Source organism: Dendropsophus ebraccatus, chromosome 9 (assembly GCF_027789765.1).
Source record: "Dendropsophus ebraccatus isolate aDenEbr1 chromosome 9, aDenEbr1.pat, whole genome shotgun sequence".
Lineage (NCBI taxonomy): Eukaryota > Metazoa > Chordata > Amphibia > Anura > Hylidae > Dendropsophus > Dendropsophus ebraccatus.
Window position 1 is genome coordinate 88,963,230 of NC_091462.1, and position 18,520 is coordinate 88,981,749.

General features: G+C 42.4%; 1 protein-coding gene across 4 annotated transcripts in view; it reads right to left on the reverse strand.

The window, feature by feature from the left end:
• The window catches only part of LDAF1 (lipid droplet assembly factor 1), a 61,511-nt gene that overhangs the window by 18,418 nt on the left and 24,573 nt on the right, over positions 1 to 18,520 (reverse strand). For 3 of the 4 annotated variants that reach the window (XM_069983794.1, XM_069983792.1, XM_069983793.1), the window contains exon 2: positions 11,857 to 11,985. In XM_069983794.1, the coding sequence (XP_069839895.1) occupies positions 11,857 to 11,949 (93 nt within the window). In that variant the 5' untranslated portion in view covers positions 11,950 to 11,985. Of the gene's footprint in view, positions 1 to 11,856; positions 11,986 to 12,976; positions 13,094 to 18,520 lie in introns of those variants that run through there. The other variant, XM_069983795.1, reaches the window with a different exon arrangement.

An 18,520-nucleotide genomic window follows, 5' to 3' on the forward strand; every position in this document is an offset into this window, starting at 1 on the left:
TATCTTTGTAACTGTGCTGACTTGAGGAACATAGATAACATATCAGTTTTACCATAACGAAAATGGCGTAAACATGGTGACAGGTTCCCTTTCATTTGGTACAGTTTCTAATTTTTCATTCCATTTCCCATTTTCAGGATAAGGTTTTTAGAGCTACACATACTAATACTATAAAATCTACAATGGATTACAGTAGTACTATTATATACTTTTGGATGTACAAATACAAAAAACAGGAGACACACTAGAGACAGTACAGGATCATGTAAAAATATCTATTGTAATATGAATTCTTGACTTATGTGGTTGCATAACCCAAATTGTGTAGTGCTTCATGGTGACCACCATCCCCATTGTATTCCTCTCCCTGTGTTCATGATGCACTGTATGACCGGCTCCGGGACATCACAACTCGGGGGTAAATGCCAGTCCTGGCTGATGGATTGCATACTCAGCCAATTATTTTTGCCAGTATTAGATGGATCCTGCATGCCCAGAGTATAGGCTTATTATATGCCATGGAGAGGCTGAAGTACAGTGTAGGTCTGTCCCAGCATGAGGCCACCTTATCGTGGTGGGATGGTTTACACTATTTGGAAATAGCCACATTATTTTTATGTTTTTTTTAGCAGTTGGAGGGCTGCTTTTAGCGATTTTCATATCTGTATTGGGTCTGTATCTTGCCATTAGTGGTGAGCTGTTGCACTTTTTGCGTTTTTGTGTGTTTGCAGTTTCAGCCATGGCAACGGGCTCCTGCCTAGTGTGAATGGTGTTCTAGGAGAGCTGACCAAATTTGTCTTTTTTACCTGTCAGCCAAAAAGGGACTGCAGTAACGTCCCACCCCAGCCACTGACTGGGTGGCCAGTCCATCAGCCAGGTTGTGACATTGGCTCTGTTGGATATCCCAGAGCCCTTCTCCAGGGAAGACATTTGCGGCAAAAAAAAACCCTGTATGTTTATTTGTGTAAACTGTCAAAATTGTAATGAGATGAGCTTTATCATCCAACAACAGGAACAAAATTCCAGGTAGGTCAAAATGAGATTAAATGAACAAAGCATCAAAGCATAAAGTGATACTAACAGAACATTTAATGAAACAACAGTATCAGAGCGCTTTTATGAGAAAAGTCACAAACTTCAGATAGCAGATACTAGAGGAAATAAAGGAGATAACTTGAGAGATGCCCAAGAGGTGACATCTATAAAGGGGCTCTTATTGGATTTACTTGAATATATTATACAGAGGTTGTCTGACGGGAGAAATATGTTTTTAACCCCTTAAGGAACGAGGTAAATTTTATGAATATGACCTGTGTCACTTTATTCATTAACAACTAGGGAGTGCTTTTACCTATTTATGATTGAGATTGTTTTCTCGTGACATATTGTACTTTATATTTCTGGTAAATTGGAGTTGATACTTATACCAAATCTTTATGGAAAAAAAACTAAATAAAATGTGAAAAATTGAATTTTTCCAACTTTGAAACTTTTCTGCTTGTATAGAAAATAGTTATGCCAGATAAATTATATACTAAACAGCATTAGCAATATGTCTACTTTATGTTGGCAGCATTTATTAAACTATCTTTCATTGGGAGCTTAAAACTTTAGCAGCAATTTTCCAAATTTTCACTAAAATGTCAAAATCAGATTTTTTTAGGGACCAGTTTAGGTTTAAAGTGTATTTGAGGGGACTATATGTTAAAAAGCCCCACAAAGCACCCCATTTCAGAAACTGCACCCCCCAAACTGTGCAAAAGCACATCCAGAAGTGTTTTAACCCTTGAGGTGAGTGACAAAAATAAAAGCTGTGTGTAAGGAAATTAAAAATTTTAATTTTCTGTGCAGAAATTTTATTGTAATCCAATATCTTTCATAATTATAAACCTATTAGCAGAGAAATGCACCCCTATATTTATTGCCCCAATTTTGCAGTTTATAGAAATATCTCATATGTGGCCCTATTGTGTACAAAGGAGCGTCTAGTGAATTTCAACGCCTCTCTGTTATATTTGGTCATTTTTGACTGAACCACTTCAGGTTGGCAGAGGCTCTGGGGTGCCAAAACATAAAAAACACCCTTAAGGGTACGTTCACACATACCGATTTGCAGCTGAAATCTCGCTGCGAGTTTTGCACCGAGATCCGCTACGAGTCAAGGTCCTGGCAGGTCCCTGTGCATACATACTCGCAGCGGGCTTTCAGCCACCCCCTTAACCCCTTCGGCTGCCACGCTGTCTGTATATACTTTATCTCTCTCCTTGCTGCATGGGGTCCCGGCGTCCTGGCCTCCCGCCCAGCCAATCTTTCAGACCGCTGCGAGTATGTATTGACAGGGGCCTGCCAAGACCTTGACTCGTAGCGGATCTTGCAGCGAGATTTCCGCTGCGAGTCGGTACGTGTGAATCTGGACCCCACAAGTTGTTGTTCTAGCCTTACATTTTTAATTCTTACAGGGAAATAAAAGAAGAAAAAAAAACAATAACATGTAACATCGCAGTTTCTCCCAAGTACGGAAATAAGCGGGCGCAGTATGAGCCTCCAAATGGAAGGAGCACTAATTGGCGTTTGGAAGCTGGATTTCACTGGAATGGATTTCAATGGCCATGTCGCATTTACAAAGCCCCCATACAGCCAAGACAGTGGAAACCCCCCCACAAGTGGCTCCATTCTGGAAACTACACCCCTCAAGGAATCTAACAAGGGGTGCAGTGAGCATATGGACCCCACTGGTGATGGGCACAAATGTGGAACAATGTGACGTTAAAGTGAAAAATGTAATTTTTTCACTTTTACGACACAAATGCATATCCTCACTGCACCCCTTGTTGGGGGGGGGGTACTGTCTTGGCAGCACAGGGACTTTGTAAATGCAACATGGCGGTCTTCATCCATTCTAGGCAAATCCAGCCTCCAAAATTCAAATGGTGCTCCTTCCCTTCGGAGGCTTGTCCTGCGCGCCCACATGGTGCTTTAGGTCAAGATGTGGGCTATTTACGGAAATTGCTCTACACATTTTGTGCATTTTTTCTCTTTTAAACCCTAGTGAAAATTAAAAAATTTTAAGTGTCACTGTCATGAAAATTTTTTTTGTCTCCTATGTTGTCTCCTATTGTTCTCCTATGGAGAGAGCTAAATAAAAGACCAAAACAGGACAACAAAGAGTTAATCTACAAATCCATCGCCCTTTATCTCCTCTGACAGTCACCACTGACCTCTCTGAGCTCTGATTACAGCGTTCACCCAACTCCATGCCCGTAATCCTCTGTTATCTGCTTTCTGCTGTCGGCTAACTCCCTCCCCCCCCCTCTCCCTAGAACAGACTGGTTATGTCTGATGCAACAAGTCACAATTTCCTGATTTTTTGCAGTGGATGGAAAAGAGGAGGGAGGGGGGGGCTCGGGAAAAGGCTTTTAAAATGCAGATAATGGCATATTTGGCTAATAAACCCAATTACAAAGTTTCTTAAAATCGCCTGGACTATTGATTTCTGCAAAAAAAAAAAAAAAAATACGACAGTGACTCCTTAACCCCTAGACGACCCAGGACGTAGAGTTACGTCATGGAAGTCTGTCACCAGACGACCCTGTACGTAACTGTACGTCCTGGGTGGTTCTCCCGCTATGAATCGTGCTCCGTTAATGACACGCTGCAGCGATCGCGCTGCCGCGTGTCATTAACCCCTTAAACGCTGTGATTGCGACGCAGCGTTTAAGTGTAAGTGACAGGGGGAGTCCTCTGTCACCTACCGATCGGGACCCCCGCAGTGTGACTGCAGGGGTCCCGATCGTTAAAATGGACAGTGCATAATTGTCCGATCTATTAAAATATTACAAGCGTCATTGCGAACGGTGAACGGCGTACACGAAAAGAGGGGGAAAAAAGTGCGCGGATTACCGATTTTATGTTACATTATACATCTAAAAAAAAATTTATAAAAAGTGATCAAAACGTCTGATCTTCACATATATGGTATTAATAAAAACTAGAGATCATGGCGGAAAAAATGACACCACATACAGCCCCATAGGTGAAAAAATAAAACCGTTATAAGCGTCACAATAGGCCCAATTTATTAATAATTAATTGCCAAAAAAAAGGATTTCATTAAAAAAAAATATATATAACATTAGAGAATCTGTGTAACCTGCATATGGTTGTGTTCAGACTGACCTATAGAATAATGATTTCATGTTGCCTTTACCATATAGTGCATTACGTAGACACAGGAACCCCCCAAAAGTTACCATATTGCATTCTTTTTTACAATTTCACTTATTTATATCTTCATAAATAATATATTTGGGATTCCGTCATACATGTTATGGTAGAATGAAAGACGCCATTACAAAGTACAACTATTCCTGTAAAAAACAAACCTTTACATGGCCTTGTAGATAGAAAACTGAAAGTGCTAGAGCTCTTAGAAGGAAAGGAGGGAAAAACGAAAGTGCAAAGATCAAAATTTGCGCGGCCCGTTGGGTCATTTTGGGCCTGGTCCTCAAAGGGTTAAGGCTAGACCAACATTATAGTATTTAATATTCACATTTAACAGTTAATATTTCATTTTCACGCCACATTCTTCCACACTTCCACACTTCCCCACCAGTGGGGTCCATATGCGCACTACACCCTTGTTACATTCCTTGTGAAGTGTAGTTTCCATAATGGGGTCATTTGTGGGGGGTTTCAACTGTCTTGGCCACACAGGGGCCTTTTAAATTTCAACATGACCCTTAAAATCCAGTCAAGAGAAATCCAGCCTCCAAAAGCTAAATAGGGCTCCTTCCCTTTGGAAATCCAAAAACAACCCTAAATATGCCTTAAAGGAATATGCTCTGATGGAAATATAGCAACTATTTACAGAAGGGCCATAAGCCCAAAACTCATCAGAGCAAATTCCCACTAGTAAAAAATAACCTTTATTGGCTCATATTAAAAGTAAATCTCAGTGCGATTTAAAATATACGCACTCCTCATGCCCAAATGTATATAATCACGGTAGGGGATAATACGCCAATGGTTTCGTAGCTGTAGACTACCTACCACTAAATATCATATAATGTTAGTCTTTTTTATAACTAATGGACATGGAAGTGCTATTTAAAAACACAGCGCATAGCCGCTCAACTAGTTTTACCCGCTCTCGGCCGTCATCAGGAGGTGGGCTTATGACATCACCAGGGGGCCATATCCTGGCTGCACCCCTTGTTAGATTCCTTAAGGGGTGGTGTTTCCAGAATGGGATCACTTGTGGGGGGTTTCTACTGTCTTAGCAGCACAGGGGCTTTGTAAATGCAACAAGGCAAGCCTCTAAAGGGAATGGGGGCCATGCCTATTTAGTTGGGGAAAAGGGACAATTTTAATTTATTTATGGGTATTATGCCAATTATTAGTTTATAAGGTTAAAAAGGGCAGGAGTTGATCTAGAGGAAGGCAAAAAACCCTCATGAGGCGGATGACAGTAGCCACACATCACAGGGGAAAAATTCCTTCCCAACTCCATAATGGCGATCAGAATAATCCCTGGATCAACGTGACCCCTGAAATAGGAATAAACGAAAGAATTTAAAAAATGTAGAACTCCAATGAGGTGTGGTACGCCTTGAAGCGATCCAGTATGCAGAGGCCGGGGTGATCAGGACAGGTGGCACACTGGAAAACTGTGTCCTTCCTGATCCCCCTTTTTATGGCACACTCTGCACTTCTTGTAGGCTCTCCCCTGTTTTCCTGTGTGGGGGACGTCACCTGAAAAATGTTGCCCTGGTGCAGTAAAGGGGTCCTTTATATCTAGAAGCTCTGGGGCCTGCTCCATGGCTGCCAAATATTAGGGCTCAAATTACTGCTTCTGATATTTTCTGATCGTGCCACAGGCTACAGTAGCTTGGGCAGCGAGGGACCGGAAGAGGGGGATGACAGAATAAAAGTTATCCCGTACAGGTGGTAACCTTTATCCAGCAGTGGGAAGATCAGTTCCCAAACTTCCCTACCACTAACTCCGAGGATGGGGGCATTCTGGGGGTTGGATTTGGGTGTCCCTTCCAGTCTAAATCTGCCTGAGGCCCATGTCCAGCAGGAGCCCCCAAAAGTTTTACATTTCCGCTGCATCAACAGGGGTCCACACACGGCGTGGACCCTTGATGATGCAGCGGAAATTAAAAAAGAAAAGGAGGGGTTGTGGGTTATAAATTGGTGCGTGTACAAATTTGTTTGCGCCGCCACCAAATTTATAAGGTCATCGGAGAAATAGAGTTTGAAAAAGTCTATTTCTTTGTGCGCTTGTGGGGTTCATTTGGATTCCTGCTCGTGCTACAAAGCCAGGAATCTGGGGCTCATCATTTTGGGGGGCGGGGGGGATGGGATGACATGTTTGGGGGGTGAGATGGGATGATGTGTCTGGGGGGCAGCCCGAGGCGCCCTTCTTGGATGCACACCCCAAAGCTACTAATCAGTGTATAATATAGTAGAACAAAGCTTCTGAAGATAGACAACAGGGAGAAGAGGAAGACATGGGATCTTCGCTCCGGACGCCTGGATCAGGTGAGTATGGTGCACCTACACCACACACCTGTTCTGCACCCCTCAGCTAGGTAGAACCAGGTAAAAAAAAATTTTAACACATTTATCGCCGTGATCGTGGTGGTGGCACTGTGGCCACCTTCACACAGGAAATCAGTGGCGATTGGTGCTGTCTCAGCACCCCCAGTGCCTAAGAGCCAAGACGGCCTGCTAAGAATTATAGCAGCCATCATTACCCGATCGCTGTGTGTGTACACACAGCGATCGGGTAAACCGCGGGCAAAAATGTAAGCCCGTTTGCGTTAAGGCACGGGCTGCAGGGGCATACATTTACACCTGTGGTCGTTAAGGGGTTAAAAAATGACAGAGCTATTAAAAAATCTAATCTCCCATCACTACCATTCCAATGTTCATGAGGCCTCTGCTGATCTCCAATTCCTGGTACCATCATGTCCCACAGGAAATGCCCACTCAGGCAATTATTGGCCACAGTAGTGATGCATCCCATCAGTGATTGGCTCAGTGGGCACTCCCTTTGTCTCAAGACAGGACAAGTAAGTAGAGATCAGTAAGGACTTGGTGTGCATCATAACAGCAATAGGGGGTTTATGAGATGAGACAAGATTTTTCTTTTAAGCTATTCTGCCCCTATTTCAAAAATATATTAGACTGCTGGGATAACACCAACCCTTCACACCAGCCTATACCAGAAACCTGAAAGAACACACCGACACAGGCAGCTTTTGTTGGATGGTGGTCGGCCACAGCTATTCATTTTTTTCCATTATAATTTTGCCAATGGCCTCCGGTGGGCACGACAATCGGGTCCTCTACATAATAAACCTCCAGCTGTGATTTTAAGACTTTACATATCTATAATAAAAACAATTGTCACAAATACATCATAACTTGACAGACAAACCTAACAGGGGACGAAGGGTGGGAAGCCAGGAAAAGTGGCCTACTGCTGTAAGGACCCCAGTATTAAAGACTATGGCTGCATCCTATAGGTCAGACACGCCAGCTGGGGGTAAGGCCTCGAGTGTGACGAGGATACCCCTTACCATCAATAAACACCCAGGAAGCGGATCCACTATGATTAACCCCCTGCTGTCTCTATCCTCCCCAGCAATCCCAGTCACCTCCCTTATACAGGTCAGTGGCCAAAAAATCTGAGCAATATCACCTTATTGTAGTCTTGTAATATAGGGAAACCTTTGATTACGAGCATTATTCGTTCTGGGAACATGCCTGTAATCCAAATCTAATGTATAGCAAAGCAAATTTTCCTATAAGGAGTAACTGAAATGCAAACGATTTGTTCCACAACCCAAAAATTATTACAATACTAATGGCAGAAAAGGGGACAAAGAAGGGGAATAACTGAACTGGTAACCATACAGTAGCTCAGTCCTGGACCCCGCTCCCAGCCTCCCACAGAGTTGATTGCCATGGACACTTTAAGGGTTAAAGGTCCACTAGATCCTGAGTAGTCACCTGAAGCACCGGCCAACCACCCAGCACTGCCCCGACCGCTTAATAAAACACACCACAGAAATCTGAGATTCTCAAAAGCAGGCTGAGACTTCCACAGGGTACCCCAAACCTGCCCTGACAGCTTGTGCCCACCAGATGCCCCCATAAGTGCCCCTGCAAAGCAACAGAGCACAAGTGGATCGGCAGTGAAAGGTGGAGACTTGCAATATAGAGGTGGACCATTTCTGCCAAGCCTCCTCACCCAGTACAGTACCTACAGTATCCTGATGCAGGCACAAGGGGGAGTTCACATTACAAACTTTGCTTGTATACTGATTCTCACAATTTTTTAAAAAATGTGAGCTTGTATTGCAAAATTCTCGCAAACCATGTTACTTGGTGTAGTAGGATCGTGCTGTTTATTATAGTGCAGTGATATAACAACTATGCACTGTACTTTTTAACAAGTAATTGACTTGTTTTGCCTTTATAAAATTCAGCTAGAAGTAGAGATGAGCGAACCAAACCTGTTGAACCTGGGTTTGTTACAAACTTCGCCAAAAGTCTGGTTTTAAAACAACCGAATATTTGGCAGAGTTCTATAGAACAAAATGACAGTGGCTTGAGCAAGAAATTATCCCCAATCCTGTTTGTGAGTGTAATTTCTGCTTAAAGTCTGCCCCTATTGATGGTTACTCCCCTTCTATATGGTGTAGCAGGAAGTCGTCATTCAGTTGCTCGACTCGGCAGAGAAGCATCTGTGTAGAGTAGTAAGGGACAGAGAGAGAGAGAGAGAGAGAGAGAGAGAGAGAGAGGGAAAGGGAAATTATAGCTTTAGGCAGGGCAATTTAGAGTTAAAATGCTTTAGAGTAAGAACTGTCAGTGTATCAGTTAACCCACTGAAGCACTTGCAGGTTACATCAATTCGCTGTGTTTAGCGTGTGCCACTGTGTTTGTTGTGTCACTGTTCCCAACAACAATTTTGCTAGCTATCTTGGGTGAAGTTAACCCACTGAAGCACCTGGCATATTACATCTATTCCATGTGTTGGACATATTTTGGCACAATCATAAGTTTCTTATTATCAAATGAAGTAATTTTTTAGCTATCTTGGCTGCTGCCACCTCCAACTGTCTGTCCTTGGACCCTTTGGGTAGAAGAGAGTGCTACTGCTGCTGCTACCACCTCCAGGTCTGGGTGCTAGGCCCCTCAGGATCAAGAAGGATACTCTTACTGTCACTGCCACCTCCTGGTTTCTGTGCTTTGGATCTAAAAAATTGCCAATGCTGGTGCTGCCACTTTCAGGTGTCTGTTCTAGGCCACTATAGGTAAAATAGATAGCCCCTCATGGTGCTGCCACTTTGAGAATACCACTGATCCACCACGTCTACTGCTGTCCTGAGAGAAAGTATTATCATACAACACTCATCCGCCAAAACAGTCAATACCATCTCCAACTGACAGCTTCAAAGCTGTAACATGTGTCAGATATGGTGAAAGTTAAATACCCTGCCTCAGGGTCGACATTTTTTACGCTATGAAATTTTCACTCTTTTTTACTGTTATAACTACTGCTGCCTCACAATCCTATTATCTGTAATCAGCAGCTTCACTCAACAGAAAACAGCGGAGGCACTCACTGATTGTGGCAAAGTATCAATTTCTCTTTTATTTCATCTTCAGGCAACACACATGGGTAGCGGATGAGCAATAGGCCTATTGCTACTAAAGACATTGTCTGTTCTGTGGGGAGCACCTCCGGTGGCAACGGGTCATAAGAAGATGGTGCGGGATACACCTGTATAGGGTCGAATTCAGACTGATGGTAGTGCCAAGGTATACTCTTATGTGGAATTAGTTACTATTCTCTGCAATACTACCACTAGTATATCACCGATACTACAGCTATTATAATGTTCGGTTGGAACCTAAACAAACTTTGAACTCCACAGTAAAGTTTACCAAACCGGCGAACCAATAAACTGAACTTTTCAGTTCAGTAGTATGCCACTATCATTATGGACTTGAATATAGACAATATATCAAGTTATGTACATGTATTCAGAATGTACTATAGATTCAGTGCCCCAATGTGTGTTTTCATACTGTTTTTGGTTGTTGGAGGCATCTACCATGTTTGTAATTTCTGTTATATGCCTTCTTATATTTTCACTTGCCGTCACACAGTGGTTGTCCTGTACAAAGACCAGAGCAAGAGCCAAAGCCCCAACAAAGTCTACAGATTGCCCAGGACCACCAGGCCACAACACAAGGCTGTCCAGGTCCCTCAACAAGAGTGCCAGTAGTCAATAGGATTACATCTTCTACAAGCCAGTGACAAAAAGGTATCTGGAGCCTTACTGCCATCGAGGACCTACTAGGCTTCACTAGAGTGAGCTACACTAGAACTGCCTCCCCCTGAAGCTTTGTGATATGTTGGTACAGCCGGTTTCTAATATAAGGAGTTTTAGGACTATTTCCGAGGGCTGCTAGACCAGTACAAAATCCAAAGCAATGAGCTCGGGACTGAATGAATTTTACTATGTACATTTAGATCCTCATATCAGAGAAATAAACTTGCTAGCCAGGTTGAGATGACCCATTTTCTGTTACTGTACATAGAGAATGTATACTCAGCATTTCTTCCAGACTCTGAATAGTCTGTATTATAAATAGTTACAGCACTTACAACTGAAGCACTTAAAAAAAATTACTTAAAAGCAATTTTTTGCTGCTCTAAAGTGGCTGGATCTTACAATGTTACATGTCTAGAATACTGATAGCTGAATATATTTCCAGCTAGTGTGTGTTATGTGCCCAGCAAATGAAAAGAAGCAAAAAAAAATAAAAAAAAAATTAACATGTCATAGAGACATGTCAAATGTTTTGATTGGTGGGGGCGGTCTTGGTTCTGAGACCCTTGACAAATCAATAAAAAAGATAAGGAGAAGCACCCAGCTAAGGAGATGGAATCATACACTTTCTATAGAGTCCGTCTCAGTGAGCCAATAGAGGGGAGAAAAAGGAATTAATAAGCTTTTCTCATTTGTTCTAGTGATTGGTGGGTGTCTCTGCACCAAGACCCCCACTAAACAAAGCTTTTGTCTCTATGTTATGAAGGTTTTTTTTTTCTTTTTCTTTTTTTTTGTTAAACACAGTAAGGCTGGGTTCAAACTGCATTTTTACAGTCCGTTTAATGTATCTTTTTTTAAATGGTTACTTTTAACGTACACAAAAATACGTCAACCAAGGCATCCATTTTTATCAGTTTTTTTAAATTTTTATAATGGAAGTCAATGGAAAAACGAATCCCAACGGATTGCACACAAGTGTATCCATTTTTTCCCTCATAAAACAAACACGTTAAACGGGCTGCAGAAACCCAGTGTGAACCCAGCCTAACACTTAAAGTTTAGTAGACGACCAATGGTGCTAACCAGGAGGCAGCCTACAGTATGTTACTGTTCTTTTATCTCTGTATAGAAAGGGGCAGGGAGGTATCTGTAGGATTCCTAATATAGCCATCAAAAAAATCCTGGCTTGCTCTATCAGACTCTGTATTTATAGAGATATATGGGGAATACACCTCCCTATATGTAGAAAGTCTGATGGAACCTGCATGGCAGCACTGTTGTCCAAGCTTGAAGCACAGGCATCTGCTGCGTACATAAGATAGAGAAATCCTCTCTGACTTTCCCTAAGTTTTTATCTAAATCCCTTGTACGGGTCTCTGACGTTTGTGCCAATACATGGCATTAGAGATAAGTGAGGCAGGCTTCATTAAGCTTTGCTCATCTCTACATAACATATTCACAAAAAAACCAATAGCCAAAAAAAAGTATATATAGGGAGAAGAACCTTGGAGTTATTATTGATGGTCTTCATGACGGAGTTTATCCGATTCTGTAATTCCTGCATTTTCTCTCCTCGCGCACTCTCAGGACTTGCCATGCTGATTTCCCGCTGCCAGTGTCCCGTTAAGAGTTCCTAATAGCAGAAAAAAATATACATACATTTTACATCCACACTGTATTCCAATCTAAAAGCATAGTAGGATACATACACATCATGTGCTGTCCATGAATGGCAAGTACTGTATAAGTCAGCAAATACTGTAGGATGCCGACCTACAGGATATGTAGCTATATGTTATACATGTGGCCTCTAAGGGTCTCACTACTTGTATGTGTGTACTACACTGATGTTACAACTTGTTGGCAGTCAGTACCAGAAAAGGCTCATGTAACGGTAGACATTCACTTCACATAACAAAGAGCCTAAAACCAACCTTACAGTGTGACACATTAGAACGGACACAAACAGAGCAGTATACATGCCCTATTACAGCACACAGGCCTAAGAGCCCTATTCCATCAGCTGTATTCGGCCGATAATCGTCCCGTGGAATAGAAAGCAAGAATTAGCCGACATCGTTTATGTCGGCTGATCGTTGCAGTTGTTTGTCTTTCAAACATGTTGAAAAACAAACGACTGATAAAGCAGTGATCTGCTGCCACGCTCTGTGCAATAGGAGCGACGGCAGCAGATCACCACCATCCTCTATGGGCTGCCCGAAGAATCTAGCGATCACCCAGGCAGCCCCCCCCCCCCCCCCCCCCCGCGCAGCTCCCCACGGCCCCTCTCACACTCACCTGCTCGCTGCCGACGGGTGTAATAGGGATGGTAGCGCTCGTTTGCTCCTCTCAGTCGGCCCGTGGAATAGGGACATTAGTGACTTATAATGGCTCATATGTAATTAACCAGTTGCTATGTTCAGGTGTGCTTCTCTTTTGAGTCCAAGTCAATACATGTAGGAAATTAAAAGGGGTACTCCAGCGAAAAGCTTTTTCCCAGTAATTGAAACACATTACAAAGTTATAAAATTATGTAATATGCTTCAATCACCTATCTGACGCCCTTCCCTATCTTTTCCCCCCCTTAACCCCCCCACCAGGAAGTGAAGTAAACTCATTCTTACCTAATGACTATTGACCCAAGATTGTTTTGTGGCAGCCATTTTGTGACAATGACATCATCAAGAGGGAGACGGGTCTAAGCCCTGTTAGGCCAGCCTCCCTTTGTCAGATGACTCCGGTTAATCAGCTCCGATTAGCTGAGCAAGCTGTAAGCCATCTAACAGTTTTACAGAGTCAGTTAAACATTACAGGTGACAAAGTGCATCATGGGAAAGCCCATACCAGGAAGTTGTGCTTATGGAGATGATGTCATTGTCACAAAATGTCTGCCACAAAACAGCCTGGGGTCAACAGTCATTAGGTAAGAATGAGTTTACTTCACTTCCTGGTTGGGGGGGGGGGGGGTGAGGGGGGAAAAGATAAAGAAGGGGGGCAGATAGGTGATTGAAGCATATTACAAAGTTATAACTTTGTAATGTGTTTCAATTACTGGGAAAAAGCTTTTCGCTGGAGTACCCCTTTAGGTCAATTAAGGCTATTTATGTCAATGGAGTCCGTGCCTATCTGTGCCCAAATATGTCAGCATTGAATTTTTGACAGGTTGACGATGTATGCTTGCTATGGATGGCACAATCATGATGTGAACAAGCTTAGTAACCTAAAACCAAAACCTGGAACTAGTAATCTCCTGTAAACCCAACAACATATGTATAATCACAGAGACTTACATCACAGAGGCATGTAAACACTGCCTGGTGCCTTATACTCTACTCATAACGTACTATAGCCCAATATGGCATTAAAGGGAAAGTGCAATCAGAAAAGGGGACAGAGTCTTTCTATTGTCATCTATGTCCATGAGTCACTAAATGCTGTTAAAGCAGCACAGGCAATATGGCAGCCCCCATAACAATGTACAGAATGTGAAATAAAAAGAATTAGTCAGAAAATAGAAACAAACTGAAATAAAAGAAGAAAATAAGTTTTAGTATCTCATTCTAATTATTTAAAAAAAAATCACTTTAGACCAGGGGTGTCAAACTCAAATACACAGTGGGCCAAAATTAAAAAATTGGACAAAGTTGTGAGCCAACCTTGATAATTATTGAAGAGCGAATGTCACTGTCAGAGCAGCGTGCGTTGTCCCTGGCACTGTCAGTGGTGTTCGTCTCCCAGCCCCGTGCACTATGATAAATGACATGATAAATTTCTATGACATGATTAAAGCCCAACCCATATAATAGCCAACCCCCAAAAAATTGCCCCACATATTAGCCAGCCCTTCCAATAGTGCCCAAATAGTAACCAGCCCCCCAAGTTTCCCATATAGTAGCTAAGCCTCCCCAATAGTCTCTTATAGTAGCCATCCCTCCCCAATAGTCTCTTATAGTAGCCATCCCTCCCCCATAGTCTCATATAGAAGCCAGCCCTCCCTATAGTTTCTTACATAGTAGCGATGGTGGGCCAGATGTAATTAAAACTCTGAATTGTCTGGCAGGCCAAAAATAACGGCACCACGGGCCAGATTTGGCTCACGGGCCAGAGTTTGACATTACTGTTTTAGACCATGTTCACACGACGCACAAACTGCGGCAATTGTGTGACACAGCCATGTCACAAAACGGCTGCAGTATCGGCCGGGTAAACATTACTCCATCTTAATTGGAATATAGGCACATTTGAGCGCACAATGGGAGCTGTAATTTACATTGTGTGCACAGTCTATATTGTGCAGCCGCTTTTCACTGAATAGCGGCCGCACAAAATAGGCATGTCAGTTTTCTGTGTGGCCACATGGAAACCCAGGCATAGTGTATACACTACAGCCATGGTTCCCTAGGCTGTAATGTAATCGGCCCCTGTCATTAATCCCTTCACGTCAGCAATACGTAGATATACGTTCCTGCTGCACATACCCCGTGCAGTAGAAATGTATGTCTACGTTCCTGACTGTAAGGGGCAGTAGATGAGAGCGGTCCCTCACACATCAGTGTCCAGGGATCCCAGGAGCGATCGCAGCGTTTAAGGTACTGAAGCTCCTTTCACTGAGTGATCAGCATTGCTGCACGGGTCCCGATCACTTGTACCAACAGGCGGGGGTAAGTCACTTGGCATAGCATAGATCAGTATATGCAATCTATTGATTGCATGTTTTAAATAAAAAAATAAATAAAAAAAAAAGTGTAATAAAAAAGTTTTTTAAAGTATTTAAAAAAAAAACCTTATAAACCCCCCCCAATAAAAGTTTAAAATACCTCCTTGCCCATTATAAAAACTAAAATATTAAAAATAAACATATTGTATATCGTAGCGTGCGGAATTGTCCAATTAAAATATAACATTGTTGTTCCAGCACTGTGAACTGCGTATACAAAAAAAAAAAAACACCACCAGGATTGCTGATTTTTTTAAATTATATAATCAGAAAAAAAAATAAAAAGCGAACAAAATTTTTCTGTTACACCAATATGATATTAATTAAAACGAGAGATCGTCATGCAAAAAAAATACACCCAAGCCAGCCCTGTAGGTGGAAAAATAAAAGCGCTCTGGCTCTTAGAAGGCGGGGAGGAACATTGCATTAATTCGACCCAGACATGCGTGCTTCAATGGTCTCGGTCTTAAAGGGGTTAAACAGCGGCCGTTGTTTAATGAAAAATACAGTGTGTAAACAAGGCCCTAAGGTGTATTGGCTCTGCACCCTCTGCAGTGGAATAGGCCCAGTAAACGAGCGGCGATCTAGCAGATCGCCGCTCGTTTACATCGTTGATCGGGCCCTCCTCGGCCGGTGGAACAGGACCCTTATGGTGGTTTTACACGGAACGATGTATCGTTCGAATTTGCCCGATAACGGTCGAATTGGAACGATAATCGTACGTGTAAAAGCAGCGAACGATCAAGCGACGAGCGAAAAATCGTTCATTTTGATCTTTCAACAAGTTCTCAAATCGTCGTTGATCGTTCGCAAAAAATTCGCAGATTGTTCAGTGTAAACATTCTTTCAACGATTTCCCCTATGTGTGAGATAAGCCTATGGCAAAACGAATATTCCGTACGATGTATCGTTCAGTCTAAATACCGATCGTTATAAAAAAAAAAATCGTTCATTCAAAATCGTTAATCGTGCGATTGGGCGAATTATCGCTCCGTGTAAAACCACCATTAGAATTTTACTGACCCATACTGTAGCTATAATTTTATATGGTGGATAAGTCGTGAGCGGAGAATATGGTGCATTATGGGGTAAAAATACAATAACGCCTACAATTCGGGGTAATACTACAAATCACTTTGGGCAATGATGTGCAATTCTCACTAAAAAGTTTGAAATGTTTACAAGTTTTAAAGGTTTAAATGTGAAGAAATGCGGCAGAGGTTTGGCCTCTGTGGACTTGCAGCCCATGCCAGCTCTTAATTCAGAGTATTACTGTACAGACCCAGCCTGCTATTATTATATCGATTCCTGTTTTTGAGGCCTTATTCCACCAAAGTTTATTTGCAATAAATGTAATGTGCTGACACATATAAGATATATACACATAGCCCTCCCTGCTGTAATACCAGCGCTATAATTCTGATAAGTGACCATAGTGTTCCAGGTTTAATACATAGAAAATTAAATAAAATGTTGTCTTTCTAAGAACGCAGCTGCACAGTACAAACAAGCCCCAAGGCTTTACACTACTCCCAGGTACAGAGGTGGATAACAATTATATAGTGTACAATCATAGTCATTATTCCCGAAATAACGCACATAACATATTAGCAGCAGTATAATACATCTGGGAGGGGGGCAATGGAGGTGAGCCACTGGATGTGACAGGTCAGAGATCAGTTAGGTGATAGAAATATAAATGACTGAGTAATAAATCTGAAGCATGCTCTTGTCATAAGACGGGCACTACAGATGAGTGACCCTCGAGCACACATGGGTCTGTCTGAACCTAAGTGTGCTCATGGTTCCCTCACCTCGAGTGGGCATGTTAACCCCCCACCACACTAACCCCAATGAACAAACAGGACAGTCCAAAATCCAAAATTTATAGTTAGGTTATTTTTTTAAAGCAAAAGCATTATACAATTGGCGAGTGTGACTGATCATGACAATACACAACGGCCTTCAGTGTCACAACTACTCCGAACAAAAGACCAACTTCCTGGTTGTCCAATATTAGGGCTAATCATGTCTGCATGTACCCAGCTGGCCCACCCCCAGGTCCACCAACATACCTCCCTGCCATTAAGCAAGAGGCACATTTGGCGGTAATTAAAGAGATGGGGGAGGTATTCGGTACTACTCTTTTAACGTAGACTTTAAAAACGGAAAAAAAGTACAGACGCTGTTGTATGCCATACTGCAGAATCAGTTTCCTATTGACATTATAAAAAACATACTTGAATGGAAACAGTGAAATGGACTGAAAAGCACAGTGTGAACCCAGACTTACCAGTATAGGCCCCGTTCACACAAAACAAAAAAGGAGGAATTCCACGACGGAACTTTCTGCTGCGGAACCCCGCCGTGCTCAGTGTCCTGCAGTGAGTGAATAGGTGGGCGAGCTCGTCCGTTGCCGCCACTCAAAGAATTGACAAGTCATTTCTTCGAGTGGAGAGCGGCGGGAGTGGACGAGTGCGTGCCCTCCCATTCACTCACTGCAAAACACTGAGCACGGCGGGGTACCGCAGCAGAAAGTTCCGTCGTGGAATTCTGCCGTTTTGCTCAGTGTAAATGGGGCCTTAGAGTTTGTCCCTTCACTATCTGGCATTGTCCAGTCAGTGCTGACAGTGTCAGACAGGTACACACCCTTTTACAGGTATTAACCCTTAGAGGACCGGGCCAATTTCAATTTTTGCATTTTCGTTTTTTCCTCCTTGTGCTTAAAAGGCCATAGCACTTGCATTTTTTCACCTAGAAACCCACATGAGCCCTTATTTTTTGCGCCACTAATTGTACTTTGCAATAACAGGCTGAATTTTTTCATAAAGGACACTGCGAAACCAGAAAAAAATTCAATGTGTGGGGAAATTGAAAAAAAAGCATTTCTTTTAATTGGGGGTTTTTCGTTTTAACGCCGCTCGCCCTGGGGTAAAACTGACTTGTTAACAATATTGTTAACAAATATATGTTCCTTAAAATCGCTCCATTCCCAGGCTTATAGCACGTTTATCCTGTGGTCTATGGGGCTGTGTGAGGTGTCATTTTTTGTGCCATGATGTGTTCTTTCTATTGGTACCTTGATTGCGCATATACGACTTTTTGATCGCTTTTTATTACAATTTTTTGGGATTTGATGCGACCAAAAATGCGCAATTTTGCTTTTTGGGACTTTTTTACACTTATGCCATTTACCGTGCGAGATCAGGAATGTGATTAATTAATAATTCGGGCGATTACGCACGCGGCGATAACAAACATGTTTAGTTATTTATTATTATTTATAACATGGGAAAAGGGGGGTGATTCAAACTTTATTAGGGGAGGGGGCTTTTTATTAACAACAACACTTTTTTTACTTTTACACTTATACTAGAAGCCTCCCTGGGGGACTTCTAGTATAAGTACACTGATCTCTCATTGAGATCTATCCTGTATACTAATACAGGAT